The sequence below is a fragment of the Periplaneta americana genome, chromosome 7 (assembly GCF_040183065.1).
Source record: "Periplaneta americana isolate PAMFEO1 chromosome 7, P.americana_PAMFEO1_priV1, whole genome shotgun sequence".
Lineage (NCBI taxonomy): Eukaryota > Metazoa > Arthropoda > Insecta > Blattodea > Blattidae > Periplaneta > Periplaneta americana.
Genome location: NC_091123.1, coordinates 94,852,738 through 94,880,066, shown reverse-complemented (window position 1 = coordinate 94,880,066; position 27,329 = coordinate 94,852,738). Strand labels below are relative to the sequence as shown.

General features: G+C 35.6%; 1 protein-coding gene across 3 annotated transcripts in view; it reads left to right on the top strand.

Annotated features, from left to right (window-relative positions):
- Nucleotides 1–27,329, top strand: part of Eb1 (microtubule-associated protein RP/EB family member 1) — a 93,837-nt gene that overhangs the window by 62,395 nt on the left and 4,113 nt on the right. For all 3 annotated transcript variants that reach the window (XM_069831088.1, XM_069831087.1, XM_069831086.1), the window contains exon 6: nucleotides 11,260–11,412. In XM_069831088.1, the coding sequence (XP_069687189.1) occupies nucleotides 11,260–11,412 (153 nt within the window). The remainder of the gene's footprint in view (nucleotides 1–11,259; nucleotides 11,413–27,329) is intronic.

The window sequence follows — 27,329 nt, the reverse complement described above, 5'->3', positions numbered from 1 at the left end:
ATGTTTATGACTACTTCACGACTCACAATAAAGAAAAATAATATATTAAAGCAATAATGAGTGATTGTATAGAGCAGAGAAGTAGGCCTACTACAAATTATTATTATTATTATTATTATTATTATTATTATTATTATTATTATTATTATTATTCACCTGGTACTTAAATCTCATTTGCAATTTTTCACATATTTTTAAAAACCACATTATTGTCGTGATATTGTTTCGAAGATTTTACAGAACGTATATTTCCTAACTAATTTATCTGCAACGAGCTCCATTATGAATAATGTGCACTACACAACAATAGTATTCGTAGATAGCGAAAGCATGCAATCATAGCCACTACTAATGCATGCGCAGTACACTGCAGCTATTAGACAGTCTCCTTGCAACAAACTTCAAGCAGTCAATCGATGTTGTCTCTCAGTGTCTGCTCACGACCGTTGCGTTGGGTCTGAGTCTGTGTGCACCACATAATAAGAAATCAATGGGAGACAAGTACAGTCACGGAAGAAAAATCTGGCCGATGAGCAGCAAAACTCGTAATGTTACTTACGCCGGTTTTGTTGTAATTATCACAGTACAGAGTATCTAAGAGGGATACTGTTTACTCCCCCTGATGTTGCTGGTCTCGGAAGGAGAGGCTTTCGGACTGTTTCTGTTCACATTCCATAAGGTTGAAACTCTTGTGTTCTTGTCGACATAGGTCTACAAAAATTTTCTTAGTAAGCATTGTAGTAGTAATTTTCAGATAAATCAATATACAATACAATATAACATAAATATTTATTTGTTATTCAGTCTAAATGACTTATCAGTGTTTTAAAAAAAGATCAATAAAATTTATAAATATAAATATTCATTGAAGTTAAAGGTTAAAATAATGCTAACGTTTTCGCCTATTAGCATCTTTAGGCATTTGAGCAATATTTTATATTAGTTACTTACGATATGTATATATTATAGAACGAATTGCATCATGAACAGCTCAACTTCCTGTTGAAAGTCATACCTGCATTCTACGTTTCAACCATCTGAAATTATTTCGACGTCCACCCAATATGAAGTTTAATATTGGAATCAATAAGAACCATAAGATTCTATCATTGTAATACATATAATTACATCAATAACAACGGCACAAACCAGTAATTGGTAAAAATATACGATCAAATGTATACATTAATAAGACATTGTAGAAGTAATCAATTTTTATTACAAGGTAATATTTTATTTAATTTGAATCCATTTTAAATCTACAATTTAATCTTTGTGTCCTACAGTTGTTTTAATTATTGTCGTAAATTTAAGTAGAGATGAGGATAATTAATTCAACTATCACACATATCAAAACAATAATTAACTCAACTATAGTTTACCATTTAATTTGCACAAATGATTTTAATATGTTAGTTTTAAGATTGATTAATGTATATATTCAACAGCCATGCCTTTTACTGTAAATTAATGTATCACATGATATTGTTGGCTCAAGTGCCTGAAGATGCCAATAGGCGCAAAACGTTAGCGTTATTTTAACCTCAACTTCAATGAATATATATTTTATAAATTTTATTGATCTTCTTTGAAACACTGATAAGTCATTTAGACTGAATAACAAATAAATATTTATGTTATATTATATTCTACAGAAATTTGTTATTTCATTGTTTTTACCATTGCGGGTATGAGGAATGTTACTGATTTCATTATCATCTCCTCTATTCGTCTCTCTTTAGTCTATAGACCAGTGGTGCTCAACCTTATGATTACTGCGGGCCAATATTTAAAAAAAATATATTATTGGAGGACCACAGACATCGTCCAATAATAAATTATTTATGTAAATGTCTTGCTAATTAGTGATTACTGTAATTTATATTAATTAATAATACAGGTCTGCTCAAATTTTTTTTTAATTTTAAGTTTGAAACTTTAGTATCGGGCACAGCTGCTATAGACATACTACGTTTATTTATGGTTTATTCTTATGTTAAAATCTTCCTGGCAAAACAGACTGCCAATATGACGAAGAGTAAACAAAATTGAGAAAGATACAATACATAGGAACTTCGTTCTAAGACGATATAGAAGTGAACAGTCAGATAAAGTAGAATAAATATAAATTGATTGAGGTAATCCAATACAAATGGTATAAGTGAACATTAAAATAAATTGAAATAAATATATATAATTAGGTAAACAATTAATAATAATGACGAAAGAGGAACATAAATAGATTTGTTAATTAGAAATAATTTTTGTGCGATTTAAGGAAACGTTTGATTATATAAGCGGTTTACTATAACTTATTTATTTATTATATTTTTAAACCTACAGTATTTACTTTAGTTCTGAAAATAAGCTGAAAATAAGGGAAAATATACATTCCTGAAGTAAAATAATTAATATTGAATGTTCTTTTTATCACAAATTAAAATGTTCTTCTTCCTATGTAGCTCTAGTGGTATACAATAGTTTCCTTCTGGACTTAATAATCTGTCCAGAAACCATTGCCATTGTTCACTGTATCCATTCTTCTACTTACAGAATTAACAAGGTTGTGGATATATCTATCTGACAATGCAACATCATCCCAAGCATCTGAAACGAGATCCCACAATTCGTCTGTATTCCTAGGACGCCGACCCTGTAGTTGTTCATTAACACCGCATTGCACTTCCGCCCCACATTTTCTATGGGATTTAAGTCAGGACATTTTGGCACCCATGGAACCTCTACGACATCATCCCTGTGAATGTTGAACCACCGCTGCACGGCAACACGTGTGTACGGAAGAAAAGTCTTGTTGGAATTTTATTTTGTTTTCGGGCTGAAACACACGCACACTAGGTAGCATCACATTTTCCAGTATATTGGTGTACTGATGCCCATTCATATGCCCATGAATCCTCCATAGCACGCCGCCACCATAACCAGAAATCCATCCCCACACCGACATGGACAAACGACCAATGCGTTGCCTCTGGACCACATATTCAGAGTCAAATCTCTTGGATTGTTTCGGTCGATATACTTGCACTGGCCCTGTGCTGTGGTTCATAAACACTTTCTCGTTCGAAAAGATGACCTCTTGCCATGGATACTTGTAATGCATTTGGCAAAATGCGACACGATCAATTCGATGGTCTTCAGTCAGAACTTTACCGCCACTCTTCTCGGCACAATATTGGCACTATTGAGGCTTCTACGAGCCGTTCTGTTGGAAGCAGGAAATCCCGTGTCGGCAACAAGCATTTTAGAAGTGTGAAATGGAAAGTGCCTCGAACGTTCTATGAACATAAGATCTTGTTGTGGTGTTGATGCCTTGGGTCTTCCGCTACAAGGTTTACGAGTTCCGTATCTTCGCTCTTGATACTGCGCTCACCACCTGGACGCTGTTCTAGTCGCAACTCCATAGCGTTCTCCAGCTTGCGCTGCGCTAAATCCGCCATCCTCGATCAGTATAATTACTTTGGCTTTGACGTCCATAGCTATCGAACTGAAATACTAATGATGATTTTCGAAGTGGTTGTGGCTATTTATAGACAAAATCTGTTGGTAAAGATGGACAGGGTCACGTGTCTAGGACTCTAGAAAAAACCACGAAGTAGGCTATACAGTGGTCATAAATCATAAACGTAGTATGCTTGTAGAGTGAAGACAGACGAACATAGGGGATGAAAATTACATTAACAACATTTTTCATATCTGCAATGGCAAAACCAATGGCAAAACAACTTTCTATATGTCGACTAAAACACAACAAACGTTGCAATTATACAAATACAGTATATTGTAAACTTTAAACAAAACCATTCCGAAAGCCAGTCTCTCGTAACGTAACAGCTACGAGGGGAAGTCAATAGTGTCCCTATTAGACACTCTGAACAGAAACAGTCCGAAAGCCTCTCCTTCCTACCCGAGGAACTTCGAAGGGAGGAAAACACTATCCCTCTTAGATACTCTGTACTGTGATAATCACAACAAAACCGGCATAAGGAACATTATGAGTTTTGCTGCTCATCGGCCAGATTTTTCTTCCGTGACTGTACCATCAGACAAAATGTCATGTCGCGCCACATCTGATTCTGTGTGCACCCGCCTATCTCTCAGCAACTGGAGATAAAGGCAGTCAGATTCTTGTGCTAGAGGCTATGGAATTCAGGGAGTATTAGTGGCTGTGGGACAAACATTGCATGTGAGCATCCACAGCTGTTAAAATTCCTTTTCTCTTCTTTCCTTTTGCTGCACCCATCACCACAGGTGTAGGAAAAGCTCTTTGGAGCTGGGGTTCGTCCTCTAGTCTGGGACACACTACATTGTAGAAGATGAGGACAAGTGCCATCGTCGACATAGTACTGGCCTTATCCTGACAGTACTGGTCCCCTCATTTTCATTAACATGGTGATGAAGCTGGGTGCCACCAAGATAGATGACTCCTATCATAACAGTGTGACTATCATTCAGAGTTAACTCAATGCCCATTGAGGAGTGGCCCTACATTGGATGCCAATTGTTGTGTGGTAGCTGTGTGTCCCTCTGATGTAGTCGAGGTGGTGAGAGGAAACGAATCAATCACGAAGAAGAAGGGCATAGGTGCAGAGATTTAAATTAGCTGTTATTTTTAAATATGGGGTCTATCCAAATGGAGTGGTCCAACACTGGTAGCTGGACCATTGTTAAAAATATTTCTTTTTGTAATAGTGATGACTCCTAATTGTAAGTAGACAGAAATTAGTATTAGTTTATTTTCATTTATCTGTTCGACATTTTTTGGCTTTCGCAGACAGTTGTGGTAAATGTGGTCAGCTCAAAAAAATTATATAAATTTGAGGAAAACACTGTTATTGTCAGCATATTCCAAGCTACATTTTTTGCTCTGTATCTTTTTAACCTGTCTCTCTTTGTATTAATTGAAAGTTAAGGCTAAAGATGATTACCATATTGCACTAGGAAATAATGAAATAACTAGGGCTTTCATTTTGAAGATTGAATTCTCTTACCCATCCCCTTTTTGGTTAGTGCAGTTTAAAAATGCAGACTTTTCATTTTCTTTTAATTTGAGCCCTAATATCTCTGGTAGGAGAACTTATAGAAATTTAAAACTTTTAATACAAAGATGTGAGAGATAGGTACGTGAAAAAAAAAAAAATTGGACTTTGATATTCCATGCAGACCAAATTTACAACAGGGAGAAAATAGTGAAAAATGGGTTTGTACTGTAGCAGTACTTGTGAGATTAAATATTGTCATGTTTAACAAACCATATAAATACAGCTATTATTAGGGAGTGGATTCATATGCACTTAAAAACCAGGACATATGCACTAAAAATAGCAAAATATGCACTGTTAAAATAGGAAAAAACTTATTTTATTTTAAGCAAATTACTATTATTGACGGTTTTTCTGTTATACATAAGAATATTGAGATACAATCAGTTGTTAAAGTTGCTTGTCCTTCAACCTACTGCTTAAGCAGTAACACTTCTGGCACATTTTTCATTTGGCATCATTGCTAAAAGTAATTCAAAGTTGGTAATTTTCTTGTGGCTAAGCTGTTCTAATTACATTTCACTTTACACATTATTGAATTTTCTCTGATTTGTCACCACAATACAATGAAATATTCTGATTTGTATTATCGAACCTATATTATTGTTGACAGGCGGAGAAATTCGAGTTTAGCGAGCGCAAAGAAGTCTTTAACACTTTCTGCAATTTTCATGTTGATCATATTGCAGTGTTCACTTGACAACTGTCATTATAACGTCTCTATATTATACATTTGCACAGAGCCAGTACTGCATTTCATTATGGAGTGCTTTGTTGATTGCCGCAGAATTGTCCACAATGATTCACTGATAATAATGCACTATCTGCATCTTGTCAGATTGCAAAAAATAAAATATAACTACTGTAATATGTTTCAATGTCTGTGTTTCTTCTGTATTCCATTTTTGCGAATTTTTGTATTCTTAATCTTGGTTTAAGCACCAGATATATAAAGAAATAACAAAATATGCATTAGCGCTAAAAGTTGAAATTGTTTTAACCCCTCAAATAAATAAATAGATTTTATATATATATATATATATATATATATATATATATATATTTTTGTATTCTTAATCTTGGTTTAAGCACCAGATATATAAAGAAATAACAAAATATGCATTAGCGCTAAAAGTTGAAATTGTTTTAACCCCTCAAATAAATAAATAGATTTTATATATATATATATATATATATATATATATATATATATATATATATATATATATATATATATATATATATATATGAACTATAAAATCTTGACCTTGTTTACAAATAACTTGAAATGCATTTATGCAATGGTAGCATATAATTTAAAACTAAGGAATAAATTATGCAGATATGCTAAAATCCGCCGCCTAGTTATTATACATACATAGCCTACATAGTGTTCTGAAAAATAGCATGCCTTTCACTGCAAATGCAGCATTCTCCAGTCTTTCCTATTTTCCACTTTCCTCTTAGTCTCTGCATATGATCCATATATCTTAATGTCGTCTATTGTCTGATACCTTCAATACCTAGGCAGTTTCTTCTCAGCCAGTGACCCAATCAATTTTTCTCTTCCTCTTCAATTTCAGCATCATTCTTTCTTCTTCACCCAATCTTTGTTATTATGCTTACGGATTAGAAATATCTAAAAAGACCAATTCCAGCCAATTTTTAAGATATGTGTTGATTATACAGTTAAGATATTTCTTCAGACAATTTGTCGGAAATAACATGGAACGGCCTGTTACTGTTACAAATTTCGAAGCAGACATTTTCTGTCTGCAGCTAACTTTTTGGAGAAGATTCTTGGACCTTTTGGGTGATAGAACAACAGATAAACATCCTTGTTTTCTAAACTGATGTCGTCAATTTCCGTTATCCATGCACGCAACAGTGTGTCACATGGCTATAAACTCAGACGTACAGTGTCACTGATAGGAGGATTTTCAAATTCTTCTGATTTTGATGTCAGGTAACATCTGATAGTGTTTTCAGCAACACTGAAATTTGTGAAATTTTCTCGTCCCACAGGCAAGTTTGAAGTTTACAAATCAATGTAAAAACATTTCCTGTAAATTTCAACTCGGAATGCAATTCTCCTCTGATTGAGGTTCTGACTGATATGTACATCTATTATCAGGCAGCACATCTCACTTTACAATATGTGTAAAAGGAAGGAAAATTGTTTATATGCTTCTGAAGTTCGATTAGTGTAATAGTATATTACTAGTCAGCATGTATGCATTGGAAGGGGAAAGAAACTGACCACCCTACCTCATTATCTCCTGTCGTAGTTGCATCATGAGATGCCTTGTTGGTGTTACTTGTGAGGTTCAAACCTGTCTTCTGGAAGTTGACTAAACAACAATGCAATTCAACGTGTTTTATGATTCCTGTACATGCTACAGGGAATTAATTCTGCATATAATAATAATAATAATAATAATAATAATAATAATAATGTCACAACCTGCCATTATGAAAATATTATTTTGGCGAACCCTTTGGACGTGGAGTTCAGGAACCACAGTTGTAATCGAACTCATCCAACTTAGTTACTCATCAGTAGCATCTACATTTCCAGGAAAACAGAAAGAGAAAAGGGCAATTTCTTCCCACAAGTACTTGATTTGCCAAAGTACACTCAAAAAACAGTAGTGCATCCTACACACGAGATTTTATTTAAAATTGTTTTGTCATAATTCAATCTTCTCATTTGATGAGATGTGGTGATGCGAGATTTACCACACCAAAATATGAGTAAGACATTGTAATCAGTAAATACAATATACTTTCAGCACAGCCTCTGATAAATTCTGTATAAAAAATCTTACGTAGTTATTTTTTTATCAGTTTTTTACAACACACTGCAAATTGATTCTCAAACGGACATTAAATCCGCATACAAGGAATTTAAATAATTTAAATATGAGTCCATTGGCTTAATTTGTTAGCGCTGCTTATACATTGACATATCTTATATACGAGGGCTATTCAGAAATCAACTTTCAATTGTCGATTTGGATTGCTGGATTGTTACAAGAAGATAGCACTTGCTCAGTAGCCACAAGTAAAGACATAATAATGCTCCCATGCATTGTGCACTTATTTCCGTTCAGTAGTCTATGAGAAACAGCTGTTGATAATGGACATGATTATTACTTGTCCCGCAAGTTGTGAGATCCATTCGGTTATTCGATTTCTTCACCTAGGAGGAGTTAACGCTACTGAGATTCACTGTCGACTGTGTCGTGTTTATGGTAACATTATGAGTGATAGTGCTGTACGGGACAGGTGCAGAAAATTTAAGAATGGGCTTGAAGATGTGCACAATGAGGGAGGTCAAGGACGGCATTCAATTGTGACCGATGAACTCGTTGAACAAACTGAACAAACTATGCGTGAAAGACGTCATTTCACAATTTCTGAACTCTCTGAAAATTTCCCACAAATTTCAAGGACAGATCTCTATGAAATTGTTATGGCAAGGTTAGATTTCTACAAATGTTGTTCACAATGGGTGTCGAAAAATCTCACTGACCAGCATAAAGCTCAGAGAATAACCTCAGCCTTAATGTTCCTTCCTTACCACAATGATAATGATCAATTTCTGGACAGATTCGTGACAGGAGATCAGATATGGGTACAGTTCATGAATCATTGCAATAAGTGAAAGTCTCAGGAATCTTCTATGCCACATCAGTAAATTTAAAAATGCAGTTATATTGTCAGACTCCAAAGCAGCTATTCTATCAATAGTCTCTAAACACACACCTTCATCTCAAACAGCAGAAATAACTAAAATGCTCTCTCAATTAATATCACTCAATAAAAGAATTGTATTCCAATGGATACCATCCCATTGTGGAATCCTGGGAAACGAGAATGCGGATGCTTTAGCAAAGAAGGGCAGCACTGCTACTTACAGACCTGTTACTAAATCTACGTATTACTCTGTGAAGAGATTTATTAAATCTACATACTTAGACTTCAACAAACAAAATTTGATAACACAATCCCAAGGAAAAAAATGGAACTCTCTGCATCAAAATCCACAGTGAATTCCCGATTTACCACGAAAATCGTCTGTAGCTGCATTTAGATTGGCAACAGGCCATGATTGTTTGGCCAAACACCTGCATAGAATTGGAATATATCAGTCCCCTAACTGTCCATTGTGCAACTCAAACCAAGAAATGGATTCGGAACACCTCAAAATCTGTGCTTCAGTGGCTGGTCATGATAATATCTTTGAAAAATATTGGAGTGCAAGAGGTCAAATGACTTTATTGTCAAACGCTTGGCATTAGAAAACAACAACAGTTCATGAATGCAGAGATCAAAGAACAGTTAAAGCAGTGAATCCACACCCAATCCCCGAACAAGCCAAAAAAGTTCAAACAAACATTCTCGAACCGAAAGATGTTGTCTACAGTTTTTTTGGGATCACAAAGGAGTATTGTTGACAAAGTTTATGATGCCTGGGACCACAATAACAGCAGATGTTTATTGTGAAATGCTAAAGAATCTTTGGAGAGCAATCCAAAACAAATGCCGCAGATTGCTCTCCAAGGGTGTCTTTCTTCTCCATGACAATGCGAAGCCCCATACTGCTGCTTGCACAAAGGCTTTATTGGACAAGTACACATGGGAAACTTTCCAACATTCTCCCTACAGTCCAGACTTGGTGCCTAATGACTACCACCTCTTTCCCAAGATGAAGAACTGGTTAGCCACTCAGTGCTTCAATGACGAGGAGCTCATGGATGGAGTGAAAACCTGGCTGAGTACACAGGTGGCTTCCTTTTATGAAGAAGGAATACACAAGCTAGTCCCATGCTATGATAAGTGCTTGAATTTATATGGCAACTATGTTGAAAAATAGTGTCACTATCCAGGAACGTTTTTCAGGCGATAAATAGTTTGTAACATTGTTTGTGTGTGTGGTTTTTTTTTTTTTTTAAGCCAATCGGAAGTTGATTTCTGAACAGCCCTCCTATAAGCAAATGCAATCCCTTGTGTGCAGGTTTCTCTATATATATCTATCATCCAGTTCAAAAGTGCGACAACTCAAAAATTGCCATTTTTTTTAGTTATTTATACTACTGAAAGCCCCTTTCGAGCTCTTTCCGATTCAGTATTGAGATAAGTCATATTTACAACCATAAAGAAAAAAATTAAATAAACTGCTTTAGAAATAATTATAACTATGGACTTTACTAATTCATTATTAGTACATTTCGAAATGTATTAATAATGAACTGGAAGATTGTGATAAACTCGTCCTGAATACTGACTCATTTCTAATTGTCGTGGTTGTGAACCAGAACTCTGTTCTTTTTAAGTAATTTATTTGAAACTTTCAACTGAAGATATCTCAAAACTTGTTTTTTTGAGTTGTTGCACTTTTGAACTAGACGATTGATATGATGCTTCCCTCACACTGCAACTCAACAGCATTTTTGTTATATATTTCAAACAGTTACTGCAAAACTGACCCCCATTTCTATAGTACTAACTTTAGTTTTTAAAGCCTGTTTAGTGAGGAAAATGTTCATAAACTACTTAAAAATGAATACAAGTGCATCTTACTTGTGTCACAAGAGATATTCGAACTGTCTTCCAGCTTCAGTACATTTTTAACATCTCCAAAGATTGTTCTGAAATACTCGACTAATCTCTTCTTGCAATGTGTTCAAGTATTATCGGATATTTTCTTCCACTTTTTGCATAACTTAAAACTATAAATACTCACTGCAATGTGCTATACACCATTCTAAAAAAACACGATAGTTTGCACTACACTATGTATGAATGACTAATCCCTTCAGTGTTCTTAAATAGTTAAAAAATAAAATCAGAATAACTTGCACTATATTATGCTCAGATGAGTAATTCCTTTTGTAGCTTAGAACAGATTGAAGTAATCTGCGTGCATGCAATGATTGACAAACGCCTTTGAACTAAAGCACATATGAAAGCACACTTTAGGAAGCAACATTTCTGTGTGTCCCATAGCATCATAATGAAGGCTCTGTATATGGAGAGTAAAATCTCTATATTCATGGTATGAAAATTAATCATTAAACTAATGCAGATGAATATCACTATCTTCCTGGAAGAATTCAAATAGTACAATGGACAAGTAAGTAAAACTTGTTTTCAGTCATATTCATTTTCACAAAAACTTTTTATTTGTTTTCAGTTACTTGATCTGAAACTTACTGTTGATGGACTTGAAAAGGAGAGAGATTTTTATTTTGGAAAACTGAGAGATATAGAAGTTATGTGCCAAGAAAATGATAATGATCAGAACCCAATCATCCAGAAAATACTTGACATCCTGTATGCTACCGAGGTAAGTTTTCTGTGTGTTTAAAGTATGTATATGGCACTTGACATCTAGTTTGACTAATTTTATTTGCTAGGGACAGTAACAATGAAGGAGCTAGATTAAGAACTGATATTTGCAACAGTGGATATATTCATACATTCAGTGCTCGTAAAGCGGCATAAATGTATATCCTGAGACAATTCTCTGGTGGGCGGGCAAAAGGGCCAAGTCACTCTATGCAAAATTTACAGGAGGAATTTCCAAAGATTTAAACAACTGCCCTAAATCCGAAAAGTGACATGTTTCGACTATTTCATGATTCTCTTTATTGTTGACGTCATTGGTTTTAGGATCTCTTTTAGGAAACGGGTTTAATGAAGGAATATAAAATTAAAATCGTATATCACAAAATGTAATGACAAGCTCTTTTGCCCGCCACTGGAGAATTAGGATTTGGTTTTATGAGACCTGACCAAAAGAGAAATACCGACAGAAGTAAGCTAAATAGTTCCTGATTATATGGTCCTATTAAAGTAATGATGTTCTGAGTTTCTTTTTAAAACACAGTATAAATTATATTTGTATTTGTAAATTAATGTGAAGAATCACTTCAATTCCACTTAGTGTTTGAGACTTAAAAAGAAATCGAGAATTCGTTTTAAATTCCAATTATATTGGTTACTATTTTTGACTCTGTCTTCTATTTTCACAGATATCATTGACATAAATGAAAATTGATAGACTAGTTTACTAGCTTCTTGAAATACAAAGCCATCATTTTACCTGGGCTCGCTTTCAGCTACACCTTGACAGCAGGCACACATCGTTAGTCTACCAACACTCCAGTCCCCACACTGTTGGCAGACTACAGACTAACATGACACACACACATTCTGGCGCATCACGATAAATTAGATAAATGGATAAGGCTAACTTAGTACTTGTACCATTATTTTGAAAATTGAAATTGTAATTGTGAATGTTCCTAACATTGCTTACATTTTCAGAGATGCTGTTGAAATTGTTCTTGTGTATCGAGATAGATGTAGCATTGTAACAAATTTTCATTCACACATTATAAGTTGGCTATTTTTTCTCATATATTATTTTGCAGTTCATCTATTGTTGGTCCCACAAATAAAAATCACAGTGTTAGATATGGTGATTGAGTAGGCCATAACCCTGCTCTGTCATCAAAGACATCAACAATTGCACCCAATAAAGTTCTAGCTATATGAGCTGTAGCCCTGTCTTGCTGAAACACACCATGCATTCGTTTTTCTTCAGCCAAGTGAGGAAGAAACTGTTCCACAAATACGAATACGTACAGGGCAGCATTAATTATTTCGTAAAAAATAGTGCCAGTTATTCTAGTCACACTCATGACACATCTCACTTCGACCTTAGGGTCCTGTAGCTGATTTTGGTATAAGAGTCTTGGATTTTGTGTTAAACAATACAAATTATTTTGGCTCTTCGCACGACATTAAAAAAAAATGTTACCCTAATCTATACACTATAGTAGAAAACTGGAACAAACTGTGGAGAAAGAGAGAGAGAGAGAATTTAGTGTTTCAGGAGCACATATGCAGTATTGGCGAAAACACGAAAGGAGTCGTTATTAACCACGAAGAGTTCTTGCTGTACATTTCAGGGACCAAAAAATGGAGAATTTCCGGATTTGGAGAAAGAACTATTTGATTATGTTCAAGAATTACAAAGCAATGACAGTTCTGCAAATCACGAAATGTTACAAAACCGTGCTTGTATGTGCCATGAACATTCCTCACAGAGAATTTAAAGCAAGCAAGAGATGGACTTGGCACTTCATGTGGAGAGACAAAAAGTACCGTAACTGTCTCTGAGAAGAAGGATGACACTATATCAGAAGCTACCATGGATTATATGGACAAAGTGGAGACCTTTAATCACCATATGATTCAAATGCATCAAAGAAACAAATACCTTCTGTCGCAAATAGGTAACACTGATCAGAATCCAGTGAGCTTGAAGTATTTTGTTATGTTTATTATTATTTTTAAGTTAATATTTTATACCGGTACATATTTTTCTGTATGTGATTTGATCCTGGTTGAGAGGAAGAGAAGACCTGATGGCAACTAGTATTATTATGGCACTAATAAAGCATGATAGCAAAAACCATGGAGTCCATGATCTCCAAAACATTAACTTGGTATTTAGAATCCCAAAATCTTTTATCACCAAGACAAGCCGGCTTTCGACAACTACACTCTACCAATGAACAAGTCATCCACCTCGGTCAAGAAATAAAAGATAGTTTTAACAAGAAAGAAGATACCTTGGCAATATTTATTGACTTTCAGCTAGCATATGACTCTGTTTGGAGAAATAAATTATTACTAAAACTCCAGAAATTAGGTATCTCCAGCAATATGTTCAGATGGATATCAGAATTCCTTAGTCAAAGATTCATTGCCACTAAATTCAATAACTCTAGTTACAGACAAACATATCAAGGTCTACCTCAGGGCGCTGTCCTCAGCACAACTTTATTCAATATTTATATAAATGATTTACCCTCCCTGTTAGAGGAATCAAACATGAAAACAGCACTATTTGCAGATTATATAGTTTTGTGGACTTCCGGATCTTACAGACATAGAGACAAAATTCAAAATTCTGCTCTTAAAGCTCTAAATCAACTACATGTATGGAATACATCAAATTTGATGACACTCAATTTAAGCAAAAGTAACTACCAAATATTTTCACTTGGTAAAAAAGAAAGAGAATTCAATACCCAATACAATGGCCAACACCTTCCTAGGATTTATGAATCCAAATATCTTGGAGTTATTTTCGATAGTAAGCTAACATGGAGCAACCAATTGAAATACATTTCTGAAAAAGCTCGTAAAAGATTCTCCCTTCTAAAAAAACTAGCAGGAAAGAAATGGGGATGCTCTAGAAATACTTTGAACACTACATACAAAATGTTTATACAGCCAGTGCTGACATACTGCGGAGAAATTTTAATTACTTCACCTTTCATAAACGAAATAGAATATGTTCAAAACCAAGCTCTCAGACTCATTACTGGTGGAATCAAAACAACTCCAATAGATTCTATGAGATTCCTCACTAATATTAACAGCATCAAAATGACAATAGAAGAAAAAGCACTGATTCATATGAAAAACTTATCAGATTACCAGGAAACAATTGGCATTCATACAGTCCTCTCTGTAGATTAAAAACTCAAAAAAGTTTCATATCCATGGTTCAAGAATTAAAAAAGAAAATCAATATCCCGAATTTAAAAGAAAACTTACAAATGAAACCAAACCCTTTAACTCTTTTAAATATAGAGTATAATCTAAATTTAACAGAAGAAATACTGAAATCAGAAGTAAACACTGAAATAATGAAACAATTGTCTTTAGAGACAATTAATATTAGGTACCCTCCACAAAACTGGCTTCATTTATACACCGACGGATCCTTGATCTCCAGAGAACAAGGTGCTGGCGCAGGTATTACTTGCTGTCTCTTCTCACTTTATAGATCTCTTGGATATGGAATAAAAGTTTTGATGGAGAAATCATTGCAATAAGTGAAAGTCGCAGGAATCTTCTATGCCACATCAATAAATTTAAGAATGCAGTTATATTGTCAGACTCCAAAGCAGCTATTCTATCAATAGCCTCTAAACACACACCTTCATCTCAAACAGTAGAAATAACTAAAATGCCCTCTCAATTAATATCACTCAATAAAAAAATTGTATTCCAATGGATACCATCTCATTGTGGAATCCTGGGAAACGAGAATGCGGATGCTTTAGCAAAGAAGGGCAGCACTGCTACTTACAGACCTGTTACTAAATCTACGTATTACTCTGTGAAAAGATTTATTAAATCTACATACCTAGACTTCAACAAACAAAATTTGATAATACAATCTCAAGGGAAAAAATGGAACTCTCTGCATCATAATCCATAGTGAATTCCCGATTTACCACGAAAATCGTCTGTAGCTGCATTTAGATTGGCAACAGGCCATGACTGTTTGGCCAAACACCTGCATAGAATTGGAATATATCAGTCCCCTAACTGCCCATTGTGCAACTCAAACCAAGAAATGGATTCGGAACACCTCAAAATCTGTGCTTCAGTGGCTGACCATGATAATATCTTTGAAAAATATTGGAGTACAAGAGGTCAAATGACTTTGTCAAATGCCTGGCATTAGAAAACAACAACAATAAAGTATATTAGGCTTATTTTAATATACTGTGTACTACGTATTTTTTATTTATCGCGTAATTTACACACTGCTATTTTCAAGACGATTTTTCCCTCCAGTTAATTGCAAAAAATACTCGAGTAAATATGGTACCGTATCTTGAAAACTGTAGAAAGAAAAAATGGAAAAAAGAAATGTGCAATCCGCGTGAAATGGACTTAGTATTAATCACTCTTGTTGAGATGGCAAATAAAATGTTGAAATGTATAGCTAGTAACTACATATGTACCTGATAGCAATAGTTGTAGTACAAAGCACCTATTAAGGAATGTGTTACAAGGGGTCATCTGTGTAGCATCAGAGTGTACTACATGAGGAAAGAATACACTTAATTATTATTGCACAGTAACACTCGATAAACTACTTACATTTGAGGAACTAGAAATATTACAGGATTTAATTACAGACTGCAAGTTACAGCACCACAGAACAAAAAGCTCGAATCACGATTGAAACAATGAGTACTAAAGCAAATGTGAGACTGCCTTGAACTGAACTGAATGGAGTAGTGCTCTGGATGTAGTTAGAAGAGCCAAGAGTGTTCTAGTCATGTGATGTGTGCATAAGGAACTTCCAGACACCCTGGATAAGCCACACAGTGCTTGAAATGCTAGGCTGTGATAAAATTACTTCTATTGGCAAGTGGTTGTTTGGAGATAACCCGTGCAACCCTCTATCTTCAAATTAGAATTCCAGGAACCAGAGACCATGATGATTTTCCTTGTTTGCTGCTTCGATTCCAACAGTAATGCTTTCATGTGACTTAGTTCATATGTGGATGTAGTGTATAGTGCACATTTTTATAGTCTCACTTATGCTTGTAAATGAATTTGTTATACAGACTTGATATCTAAGAAAGAAGTGATGTTGAATTGACAGTAAGTAAGTATGTTCTAAACTAGCTTTCTTTCCCAAAAGTTGTATAGGGAAAGTATGATTTTATTAATCACAGATTGAGTTATTTTTCTTCATACTTCCCTTTCCAGTGAATATAGGAACTTTAGCATTGTTTTATGTGAAATACAATACGTGGTACAGTCATTAAGTTCTAATACTGAGCGCATAGTGGCGTTGTGGTGCACTATAGCGCATAGGTGGTGCCATGGTATGATACCTTGTCAGTCTCTCGACCCAACAAGAGACAGTTGAGTGCATGCACTGTAAGCAGAACTACGGTCTTTGTTGTGACGGTGATTTGAATGCGCACGTCGGAACCCGAGATATCACAGTTTGAGCAACGGGCAAACATCAAGTTCTGCCAGAAATTAGGCAGAACTGCTGCCAAAACGTTTCAAATGATGCAGCAAGTTTACGGTGAGGACGCAGTGTTGTGTTTAGGTGGCACCGACATTTTTTGCAAGGAAGAGACAGTTTGGAAGATGATGTGCGTACTGGTTGGCCACAAACAATTTGAACTGAACGCAAGATCCAAGAAGTTGCAATGTTGGTGCGTGCTAACCGCTCCCAATCGGTAGACGATATCGCAGCAACAGTAGGGGTCAACCATGGTACTTGCTACAAAATTCTGTCTGATGACACATGTCTCATGTTACCCAGCACAGTGTGCCACGAATCCTGTCGCAAGACCAACGTGATCGCATGACGATTTGTGGTGACCTCATCAGTAATGCTGACGATGATCCGACGTTTCTCAACCGGATAATAACTGGAGACGAAACTTGGTGTTTCCTTTACGATCCGCAACTGAAACGACAATCCACCACCTGGAAAACGCCGTTATCACCACGACAGGAAAAACCGCGACAAGACAGGTCAAAAGGCAAGGTGATGCTTGAACTGTTTTTTGATTCAAATGGAATTGTTCACATGGAATTCATCCCAGAAGGTGCAACTGTGAACAAAACCCGCTACAAAGAGATCCTTGGCCGTTTACGAGATTCAATTCGCCATAAGCGACCTGAGCTATGGCGTACAAAGAATTGGCTGTTGCTACATGATAATGCCCCTGCACATCGCTCTGTCCTTGTCCAAGAGGAACTTGCAAGACAACAAGTGACAGTTCTTCCACTTCCTCCGTACTCACCTGATCTCGCACCATGCGATTTTTTTCTCTTTCCTCGCATGAAAGTAACCCTACTAGGGCGTAGATTTAATTCTTCCGAAGAGGTCATGACTGCCACAAGAGAAGCCATATGGGACCTTCCTGCCAACATCTTTCAACGGTGCTTCCAGCAGCTATACCAACATTGGCAAACATGCATAACGGCCAATGGAGACTATTTTGAGGGAGGATGTGATTCTGTTTAAATGTACGCCGTGTTATGCGGCATCTTGTGATACATCCAGATTCTTGTGGGAGCCTTCCCTCCAGGCGTCAAGTCTTAGAACTTAATGACTGTACCACGTATATCGATGGTGTTGAACAGCAGCATCATATGCCAATATATTCAGTTTTACAGGAGAGCAAAAAAAAAAACACACATTTTAATATCTTGATAACGAACAAATATCTGACATAAGAAGGTATTTAAATCTCTTCTTGTAAAGTTTGTATTCATATCTTGACAGAAGATGCAGAAAGACTTTTTTGGTAGGCATAAAGTGGACTCTTATTTTTTTTATTTTATTTTTTTTTTTTTATACAAGGTTGCTGTTCAACATCATCAATATATAAATTCTAGTTATATTGTGTTGACAGCCAACCACTACTTAACCTTAGGTTTTGTTCTGGTTCCCAATGGGGACCATGTGAGCCTATGTTCACGAGTTTATCTGAAGGTAAACTTGCAAATTATAAATGAGGCAGTAGAGCAAGTGAACAGCTTCAAATACTTGGGATGTACTGTAAGTAGTAACATGAACTACAGCCAGGAAGTCAAAAAGAGGATAGCAATGACAAAGGAAGCTTGTACTAGGAAAAGGAACATTTTCTGTAGACTTTTGGAAAAAGAACTAAAGAAGAGACTAGTGAAGTGCTTTGTGTGGAGTGTGGCATTGTATGGGGCAGAAACATGGACATTACGACGAAGTGAAGAAAAACCAATAGAAGCCTTTGAAATGTGGATATGGAGAAGAATGGAATGTGTGAAGTGGACAGACAAAATAAAAAATGAAGTTGTGTTGGCTGAAACTGATCAGAAAGAGAAAAAGGAATTGGTTGAGTCACTGGTTGAGAAGAAACTGCCTACTGAAGGATGCACTGGAAGGAATGGTGAACGGGAGAAGAGTTCGGGGCAGAAGAAGGTATCAGATGATTGACAACATTAAGATATGTGGATCATATGTGGAGATTAAGAGGAAGGTAGAAAATAGGAAAGATTGGAGAATTCTGGGTTTGCAGTGAAAGACCTACCCATGGGCAGAACATGTATGTATGTATATAATAATGTACTCATTGTTGAAATGATCGAAATAACTTTCGACATAATAAGGTTCTTTCAACAAAATATATTACAAGCAAAAAAAAAAAAAAAAACTATTTCTGTTACTCGTTATCGATAAAAGTACTTCATTACCATCATATTTACTTCAAATAATAATGCAGGCTGTTTCTAGTAACAGCATTACACTACTTGTAACGTATTACTCCCCAACTCTGTTTTTACTAACAGTGTTGCATAAATGTGTAATTTTGGGAAGGAACTAGCAGCTTTGTATCCCAAAATGCGTCAAGTGTCACCTCTCCACCATGTGACAACGGAGATTAGAGGACTTTTTCTGGTTGTCAACAAACTCATTTCCTCTTCAAAGAAAATTTTCTTGAAACATTCAGAAGATTAAGGAAATGTTGCCAGGAGTGTTACTTATACTGCTCTCTTTCCAGCTAAAGATTGAAGTAAATGTAAATAAATGCACATGGCATAATTGTTCCTGATTGACTATTGGACCCACAATGCCTCCAAGCTGATGCTTGTCATCTTCTTCCTCACATTAAAATAGTTCCTTCTAAAATAATAAAATGTGTAATATACATGGAATACAGGTAAATTAAACATGCTTATAAGAACACTTTCTTATGATTTAAACAATATGTTTATATTAGCAGTTTCAGACATTGCATGATAAATCATTGTAACATGTATTATGGCAACGCGCATGCATGATAGGCATTAAGCGGAACTCTCAAAGTGACCTCCAGCTTCACAGAGCACATCAGCACAGCTGATAACACAGTGCGAGATTCAGTATTGCCAACCTCAAAGAAATTTCTGTAGAATTAAAGAAATTATCTGCTATTCAAAGAATAACATTTAATCACGAATCTACAGAAAAAGAAAATCCACTATTCCCAGTAGAGAAATCATCAACGTGCATATAGGCTATCTAACTAATGAAAATTCTTCAACATCCCTGTGTTATTGAATCCCCAACTTTGTCTTTCTCGCACCATCTGATGTCGAGGTCAGTGTCTCAATTATAGTGAGTCGCAATAGTTTGTTTGTGGCAGACAACAGTGATTATTGTAGTAGCCTATTGTTAAAGCAGTCGGTACACGAAGCGTGTGTAAGTGTTGTGGTTATGTCGGATATGGAGGGGATAGAGCTGCTATCAATTTCTGATTAATAATATACGAGTTCACACACTGACGTAAGTAGAATGTAATTATTATATTAATAACATTTTAACTTTATTAAAATCATGTAAGTCTTGTTATCAACCCTCTGTGAGCATTTTACGGGTTAGTTTAATGAATGTGTTGAAATGTTGTTTTCTAATGCCATGCATTTGACAGTAAAGTCATTTGACCTCTTGCACTCCAATGTGTTGAAATGTTGTCTGCAATATACAGATGATGGCTGCCCTGCATGCTCACTTGCTGAAAATAATGCGCGCTGGGGGCTGCTTCGGTAGCTAGCTTGCGATTGCGGAATAACACATTTCGGTTTTGTTTATGTCTACTTCAATCTTTATTTGGAAATAGTATAGATTCATTGTTGACATACTGGAGAATCTGGTTGTGTGCTGCTCTGTATTATTCACAGCACTTGTGTGAAATTAAAGAACTTTTGTATAATTTCGACGTGAATGAGACCATCTCAATTACAAAGGAAAAATCAGAACTTGATTGTGATATCTGTGGTGTCCTAGCCTTCTTCAAGATACATTTCTCTTATCTTCCAAAAATTATTGAACACATGGAATCTTCGTCTCTACCACTAAAAGATACTATTCGTGTCATGGAATCTCTTTCGTCAAAAATCAAGTATCATAGCCTACAGGTGAAGTCACATTCAAGCTGAAACAGTTCTTCAAAGGAATCCAGAGTTCGATGGAAAGTGTGTGACTCATTCCTCTTGGGAGCATTCCAGTGGCCAATTACGTTGGGGACCTGTCACAGTAGCATTAATGCAATTTGTACCCATGTAGTCATGTGACATCAAAAGGACAATTTCTGCTGTCAAATGTTTTTGTGAGAGACAACAGAAAGAACTTCACAATCGAGAATCCGGAAAGGTATTTGTTGATTTATTATAACCAGGAAAAGTGCGAGTAAACTTTTTGTGTCTTTCGTTTATTTTTGTTTTTAATTTGACATCATTCTAAATCAAGTTCCAACAGATTTAACTTGGTTATCAATAAAGTTGTGTATTATTTATTTAGTACATGCGAAAAATTGTAAGGGAAAGGAAACAATTTTACTTATCTTGTACACTTGTATAAATAGTTCAATTGTTCAAAAGAGGAGTGTTGTGATTGCACATTTGTGTTAATATTTTCATTTCACCTTAACCCTGTTTAAGACTGGTGCACAATAAACTGGGAATGGAAATGACAGTGAGAACGGAAATAATGTTTAAATACATTTATTTTAACAATACAGTAGAACCCCAATAATTCGAGTCCCGGTATTTCGTGGTTCCATGTAATTCGAGATGGTTTTAAGAAAATTAAAATCTAGAAAACTAGAGTAAAATTCTGTTTTTATATGTTGTCGGCATGTATGTTTTTCACACTTCCGAATGTGTTACATTTTGAACTTTCTTTCAATTTTCCAATACAATACAGGTAAAACTGTCCCACTTAGGGTTTTCGTTCATAATGCACAGAAATAACCTGGCCTCGGACTGCTAATGCATTTCTATTACAGATTGACAGGTACCGTTAGGTTTCGAGGAGCCCGTTTGCTGTTTCTTTGTTGTCACTTCACTAATAATTGGGATTGTGCGTCAATCAGTTAGTTGTACAGTGCATACCATCCTTTCAGAAAAATATTGTTACAGTATAGTAATCCCTACCTAGTGATAGTGGTCACTAAAATACACTTAAGTAAAAATACACATTTTAAAGCAGTAACAGGCAAATCATTGTTGTAGATGGTACTGTAGTGAGCGCACCTGTACGTTACTTCTAAAGTGTTTTACAGTAACTGTGTGTTTCTTAATGTTTTAATTGTGTACATTACAATGAGTGGCAGGAGTAAGAGAAAATTTGTGCCGTTGAATGTAAAACTGGAGGCTTTGAAAAGACTACACAAAGGAGAAATATTAAAAAAACTTGCTGCTGAGTATGGAATCGATGAAATGACAGTTGGAGATTGGCATAGAAATGGAGACAAAATTGAGAAGTTTTCATCTAACAAGTGCTCGGGTATTTCGTCGTTTGAACAGAAGTCAATGAAGAAAATCTGAGTACGAAAAAACGAGTGAAGCTTTGTTCATATTATTTACTCAACAAAGACAAAAAGGAAATCCAATTTCAGGGCCTATTCTGCAAGAAAAAGCGTTATTTTTTTAGGAATGAGTTAAAAAAAAAAAAAGGTGAGGACGATTTTACTGCAAGTTCAGGATGGTTGATAGGTGGAAGAAGTGATACGGCATAAGGCGGCTTGAAATTTGCTGTGAGAAACTTTCTGCGGATTCTCAGACTGTTACACAATTTTGTGAGAGATTGAAAAAAATTATACAGGAAGAAATCCTTACTCCTGATCAACTGTATACCGAGAGATTTAAAAAAATTATACAGGAAGAAATCCTTACTCCTGATCAACTGTATACCGAGAGATTTAAAAAAAATATACAGGAAGAAATCCTTACTCCTGATCAACTGTATACTGGTAATTGTGATGAAACAGGACGAAATTATAAAATGCTTCCATCTAAAACTCTAGCCTCAAGAGAAGAAAAGGCTACAAGAAATCTCAAGAGAGGTTGACAGTTCTTGCTGCATCGAATGCAAGTAGAGACCATTAACTGAAGCTATTGGTAATAGCAGTGGCGTATACTGGTTTAAGGGCCTGGGCTACCACTGACCCTATTATTACACAAAATATATTTTAAAGTCCCTATAATAAAATTCCTTACCTATTTATATATGAATTCCAGATGTCTTGATTGGGACGAAAATACTTTGATGACTTCGTCATTGAAATTACAGTTGGGCCGCTTGCGAAGTTTCTGTAGAAATGACTTTTCAATGGACATCAGTGCCAAGCCGGATAAACGTTCTTATGTATGAGTTGATCTACAGTAGGATTTTATTCTCTTCAACGCAGAAAATGTTCTTTCTACTGATGCTGACGTAGCTGGTATTGTCACAATTAATGTTGCCAATTTAAGGACTTCAGGAATAACTTGGTTCAGCTAGTTTTCATATATGGCAGATAATATTTCATGGATAGGTTTGTTCGAAAAATCAAAGACCTCTGCTGAATATATTACACTTAATTCATTTTTCAAACGTACTTGATCAAAGTGACTGTTATAGGACTGAAATAATTTGTTTAGTGCCTCATTCGGGAAGTTTTCTCTATAAGCAGAACATTTTTGAGAATCTAGAAGATATGTGAACTGAAGCTTTCTATAATCAGAAAATCTGTCGGTAATTTCCATGTGCATACGAACTAGTATGCTGTAGTACAGCTGCCTGTATTTCAATTCATCATCTCCTTTTCTTCGCTTTAATGGTGGTTCCATTGTATTGGCTGAAGAATTTTCATTTTCCATATTACTCCATATGGACGGAAACACACTACGTCTGAACTGGAATATAGTATTTTTTAACTTTGATACCTCTTGCAAGCAGTATGCTATGTCTAGACTTTTTGTCTGAAGAATATTGTAGAGCACATCTGTATGTGCGAACACTCTAGCATTGACTTCAAGAAGAAATATATTCTGAAACTGTGTGAAAAAAATACAAATATCCTTGAGCCTGCACAATTACATCATCAACCCAGTTTTCTTCAGAGTCATTACAAATGATATTTTCAAAGAAAGCAGTCAGTTGTTCTCTGTATTACTTTACTGTATTTACAAGCCGAGATGTAAAATTGCATGTAGTTGGTGCTACTTTTGGGAGTTTCTTTTTCATAAATTCTTGAGTTTTTCTGATCTTTTAGGAGATGATGAGAAAAATGCAGCCAAACCCAACAGTGTTTTGAAAAAAAATGCGGCATTCTGGAATGGATGAAGTAGTTTGTTGCAAAACTAAATTGAGAACATGGATGTAACAATGGACAAATAGTGCTTGAGGATACTTTCCTTGAACTTTTGTTTTTAAGCCATTAATATTTCCCGCCATAACTGAAGCACCATCATATGTCTGTGCAATTAACTTATTGCCGACATTGTATTCTGCTATAACACCTTCCACATGCTGAAACCAAGCAGCAGCAGTTTTGCCCGAACTGACATTTGTGAATCCTATAACCCGTTCTTGAACATTGGCAGTACTATCGACGTATCTTAAAACAGTGGACAATTGACTCTGATTAGAGCAGTCACTTGTTTCATCAACAACAATGGCCGCAAGAGGTGCTTCTTCTATTTCAGATTTTATGTTCTTTATCATAACCCCACTTATAGCAAATATTAAGTCATTATGAATTGCGGGAGAAGTACCACGAAATACTGTTGAACTCTCAAGATGATTGGCCAGTAAATGGTCAAATTCACTTAAGGAACTTAAATATTCAATATAATTTCCTCTATTGTCTGATTCCACACTCTCATTATGACCCCGAAAAGCCAATTCTTGTTTTCCTAGAAAGCAGACTGCGTTAATAAGATGCAGTAAAATCTCCCGATTTTTTTTCCACAGGAGCATTGTGTTGGTTGATATGTAGAGCTTTTTGCTTATCTAGCTGTAAATCAATTCTTGTCTTCCCGAAGTTTGCGAAGTTCATGCTACTACAAATATGAGCTTTTGATTTGTCGTGTTTTAGGACTGCCGTTCGAAGGGAGTTGATATTAGAAAACCCTCTTTTGACCACACATTAGTTTCGCGGCTAAATAACAAACATGGCCAGCAAAATAGTTTAGACAGTTTAGAACTACCACACAACCAATTCCACTTACCATATGATGTTGAAGTGAAATGGCGTGTGTACTCACGCTGTTTTTCTTTTACGTCCATGGACAAATTTAACTCAGGAGTTGGTCTTTCCATTTTCACAATTTCAACTTCCTCGTTGTATGTACGACGGTTAAAAGGCACTTTTAATAAACCTTCTATTACACAGTCATTTTCAACACAAACCTCTCCAGAAACTTGTTCTGCCATATTTTTCACAATATCACTTAATTGGGAAATTAAAAACTTAATAATTCACAATTAATATAACTCTTAGACACTCGAACAAATCACAAATTTAAAATACTGCACTGCAAGAACACAATTACATTCATGAGCTAGCGTGCTAAGCGTATTGTTGCTTCGCGCCTGCGAAGAAACCGATCATGAGAGCGGCAACTCACCCGGCCTTACACTGCATGATGGAAACAGAAGGGAGCGGGAAGATGGGCAGTTGTGCGACCGGACAGCATGCGCGGTACGGTCACAGGCTACCTCACGTAGCAAGCGGTTTCTCCAGTGATGCCGCCTTGACAACTTGTTTCTTTTCGAGAGCAGAGAGCACATATAAATCTAACAATTACTTTAATTTTAATTACTGTGGTAAAACTAATATGGTAATACAAAATTATTACATTACGTTATATTATAAACTTTTTCTTTTGTAGGCGGTAGCCCCGGTAGTCCGCAAAATACGCCCCTGGGTAATAGGCAAGTCTGCTAAGCCTAGAGCTTTAAAAAATATCGTTGCGTCTGCACTGCCTGTTACATATGTCCACCAGAAATCCGCTTGGATGTACGAAAATATTTTTAAGATTTGGTTTTTTTGAAGATTTTGTTCCAGAGACCAAAAAATACCTAAAGAAAAAGTGCTTGCCTTTCAAAGCAATCTTAACACTTGACAATGCTGGATCATACTCTGGTGGGGAAGAATTACAATGTGACGGTATTTGTGCATTGTTCTTACCCCCAAACGTTACGAGTTTAATACAGCTCATGGACCAAGGCATTTTACAATGCTTGAAAATAAAGTATCGTCGTTATTTGCTTCAGACGCTTCTACAAACAGCAGAAGATGAAGGAACCATCAAGGAATTTCTACAAAAAAAAAAAAAAAAAAAAACTACGATAAAAGACGTAGTTTACTGGATAGCCGATTCATGGTCTGAAATAAAGGCGGACACACTAAAAAAGACTCGGAAAAAGATTTTACAGGATGAAATGGATACCAACAATACAGATGAAGATGATCTACCTTTGGCAGAACTGATGAAGAAGCTTGTTTTATGTGAAAACGTGAATGAGAGTGAGGTTTCAGAATGGATGGACAGTGATGAACAGTTTGATGTGACTGTTGTTGCAGTTATTGAAATGACAAGTGAACCCACTGAAGACAGTAGTGACGAGGAATTGCCTGAAGAAATTCTACCAGTGATCACTCACATCGAGGGTTTGGCAGCGCTAGATGTGGCATTGCATTATGTTGCTCAGCAAGCAGAAGCTACTCAAACTGACACCATGCTTCTTAGAAGATAGTGTGACATTGCTGCTAAAAAAACGAGGATCTATTTTAAAACAAAGGGCTCTGGACAATTTCTTTAAACTGTAACTTGTGTTTTTGAAACTTGGAAATGTTAGCCCATATCTAGCACAGGTATGTACTGTATTGTTTAAGCTTTATTGTGCTCATTAAATATTTATTTTTGATTTACCTTTTGATTTAGTAATGTTTCTGTATAATCCGAGCCTTAATTTTTTTCGAGGTAGCCTCAGCCCCAATTAACTCGAATTACCAGGACTTTACTGTATTTCCGTTCTCGTTTCTGTTTCCGGTTTATTGTGAACCAGTCTTTACTGTATACATGAATTTTCAACAATTTGGATAATTTTTGCGATCCCTTATATAGGTTGGACATAAAAATCTGAAGGAAACTTGTTTCACTTGTTAATATGTTCATTCCCACACCTAGCCCCAGCAATTTTCTAGGTTCTGCAGTCTTTCAACATGATGCTAAATAGGATATGCAGTGAAAGTCAAACTTCATCGACTGTGGACATTGTTGGTAGCAAAATTGTTAAAAAAAAAAAAAAAAATGAAAATGATTTTATAAACCTAAAAATCTGGTCTCTGATAATGACATTGCAATTCAAGATTGAATAGCTATTCTTCCTTGGCATTATATTCTGGAAAATAAAGTCCGCAAACTGGTGTAAGTTCAATAATGAAACTACAAGATTTAACAATTTTAATGATGAAACAGCATTGTCTCAAAAAACAATTGATTCCAGAACTTGAGAAATTACTGATATTATCCATCATAACTGCAGCAAAACAGTCTATTCCCACTATCAAACAACAATCTTGTAGACCTATGAACATCTAGTGGAATAATGATTTAACT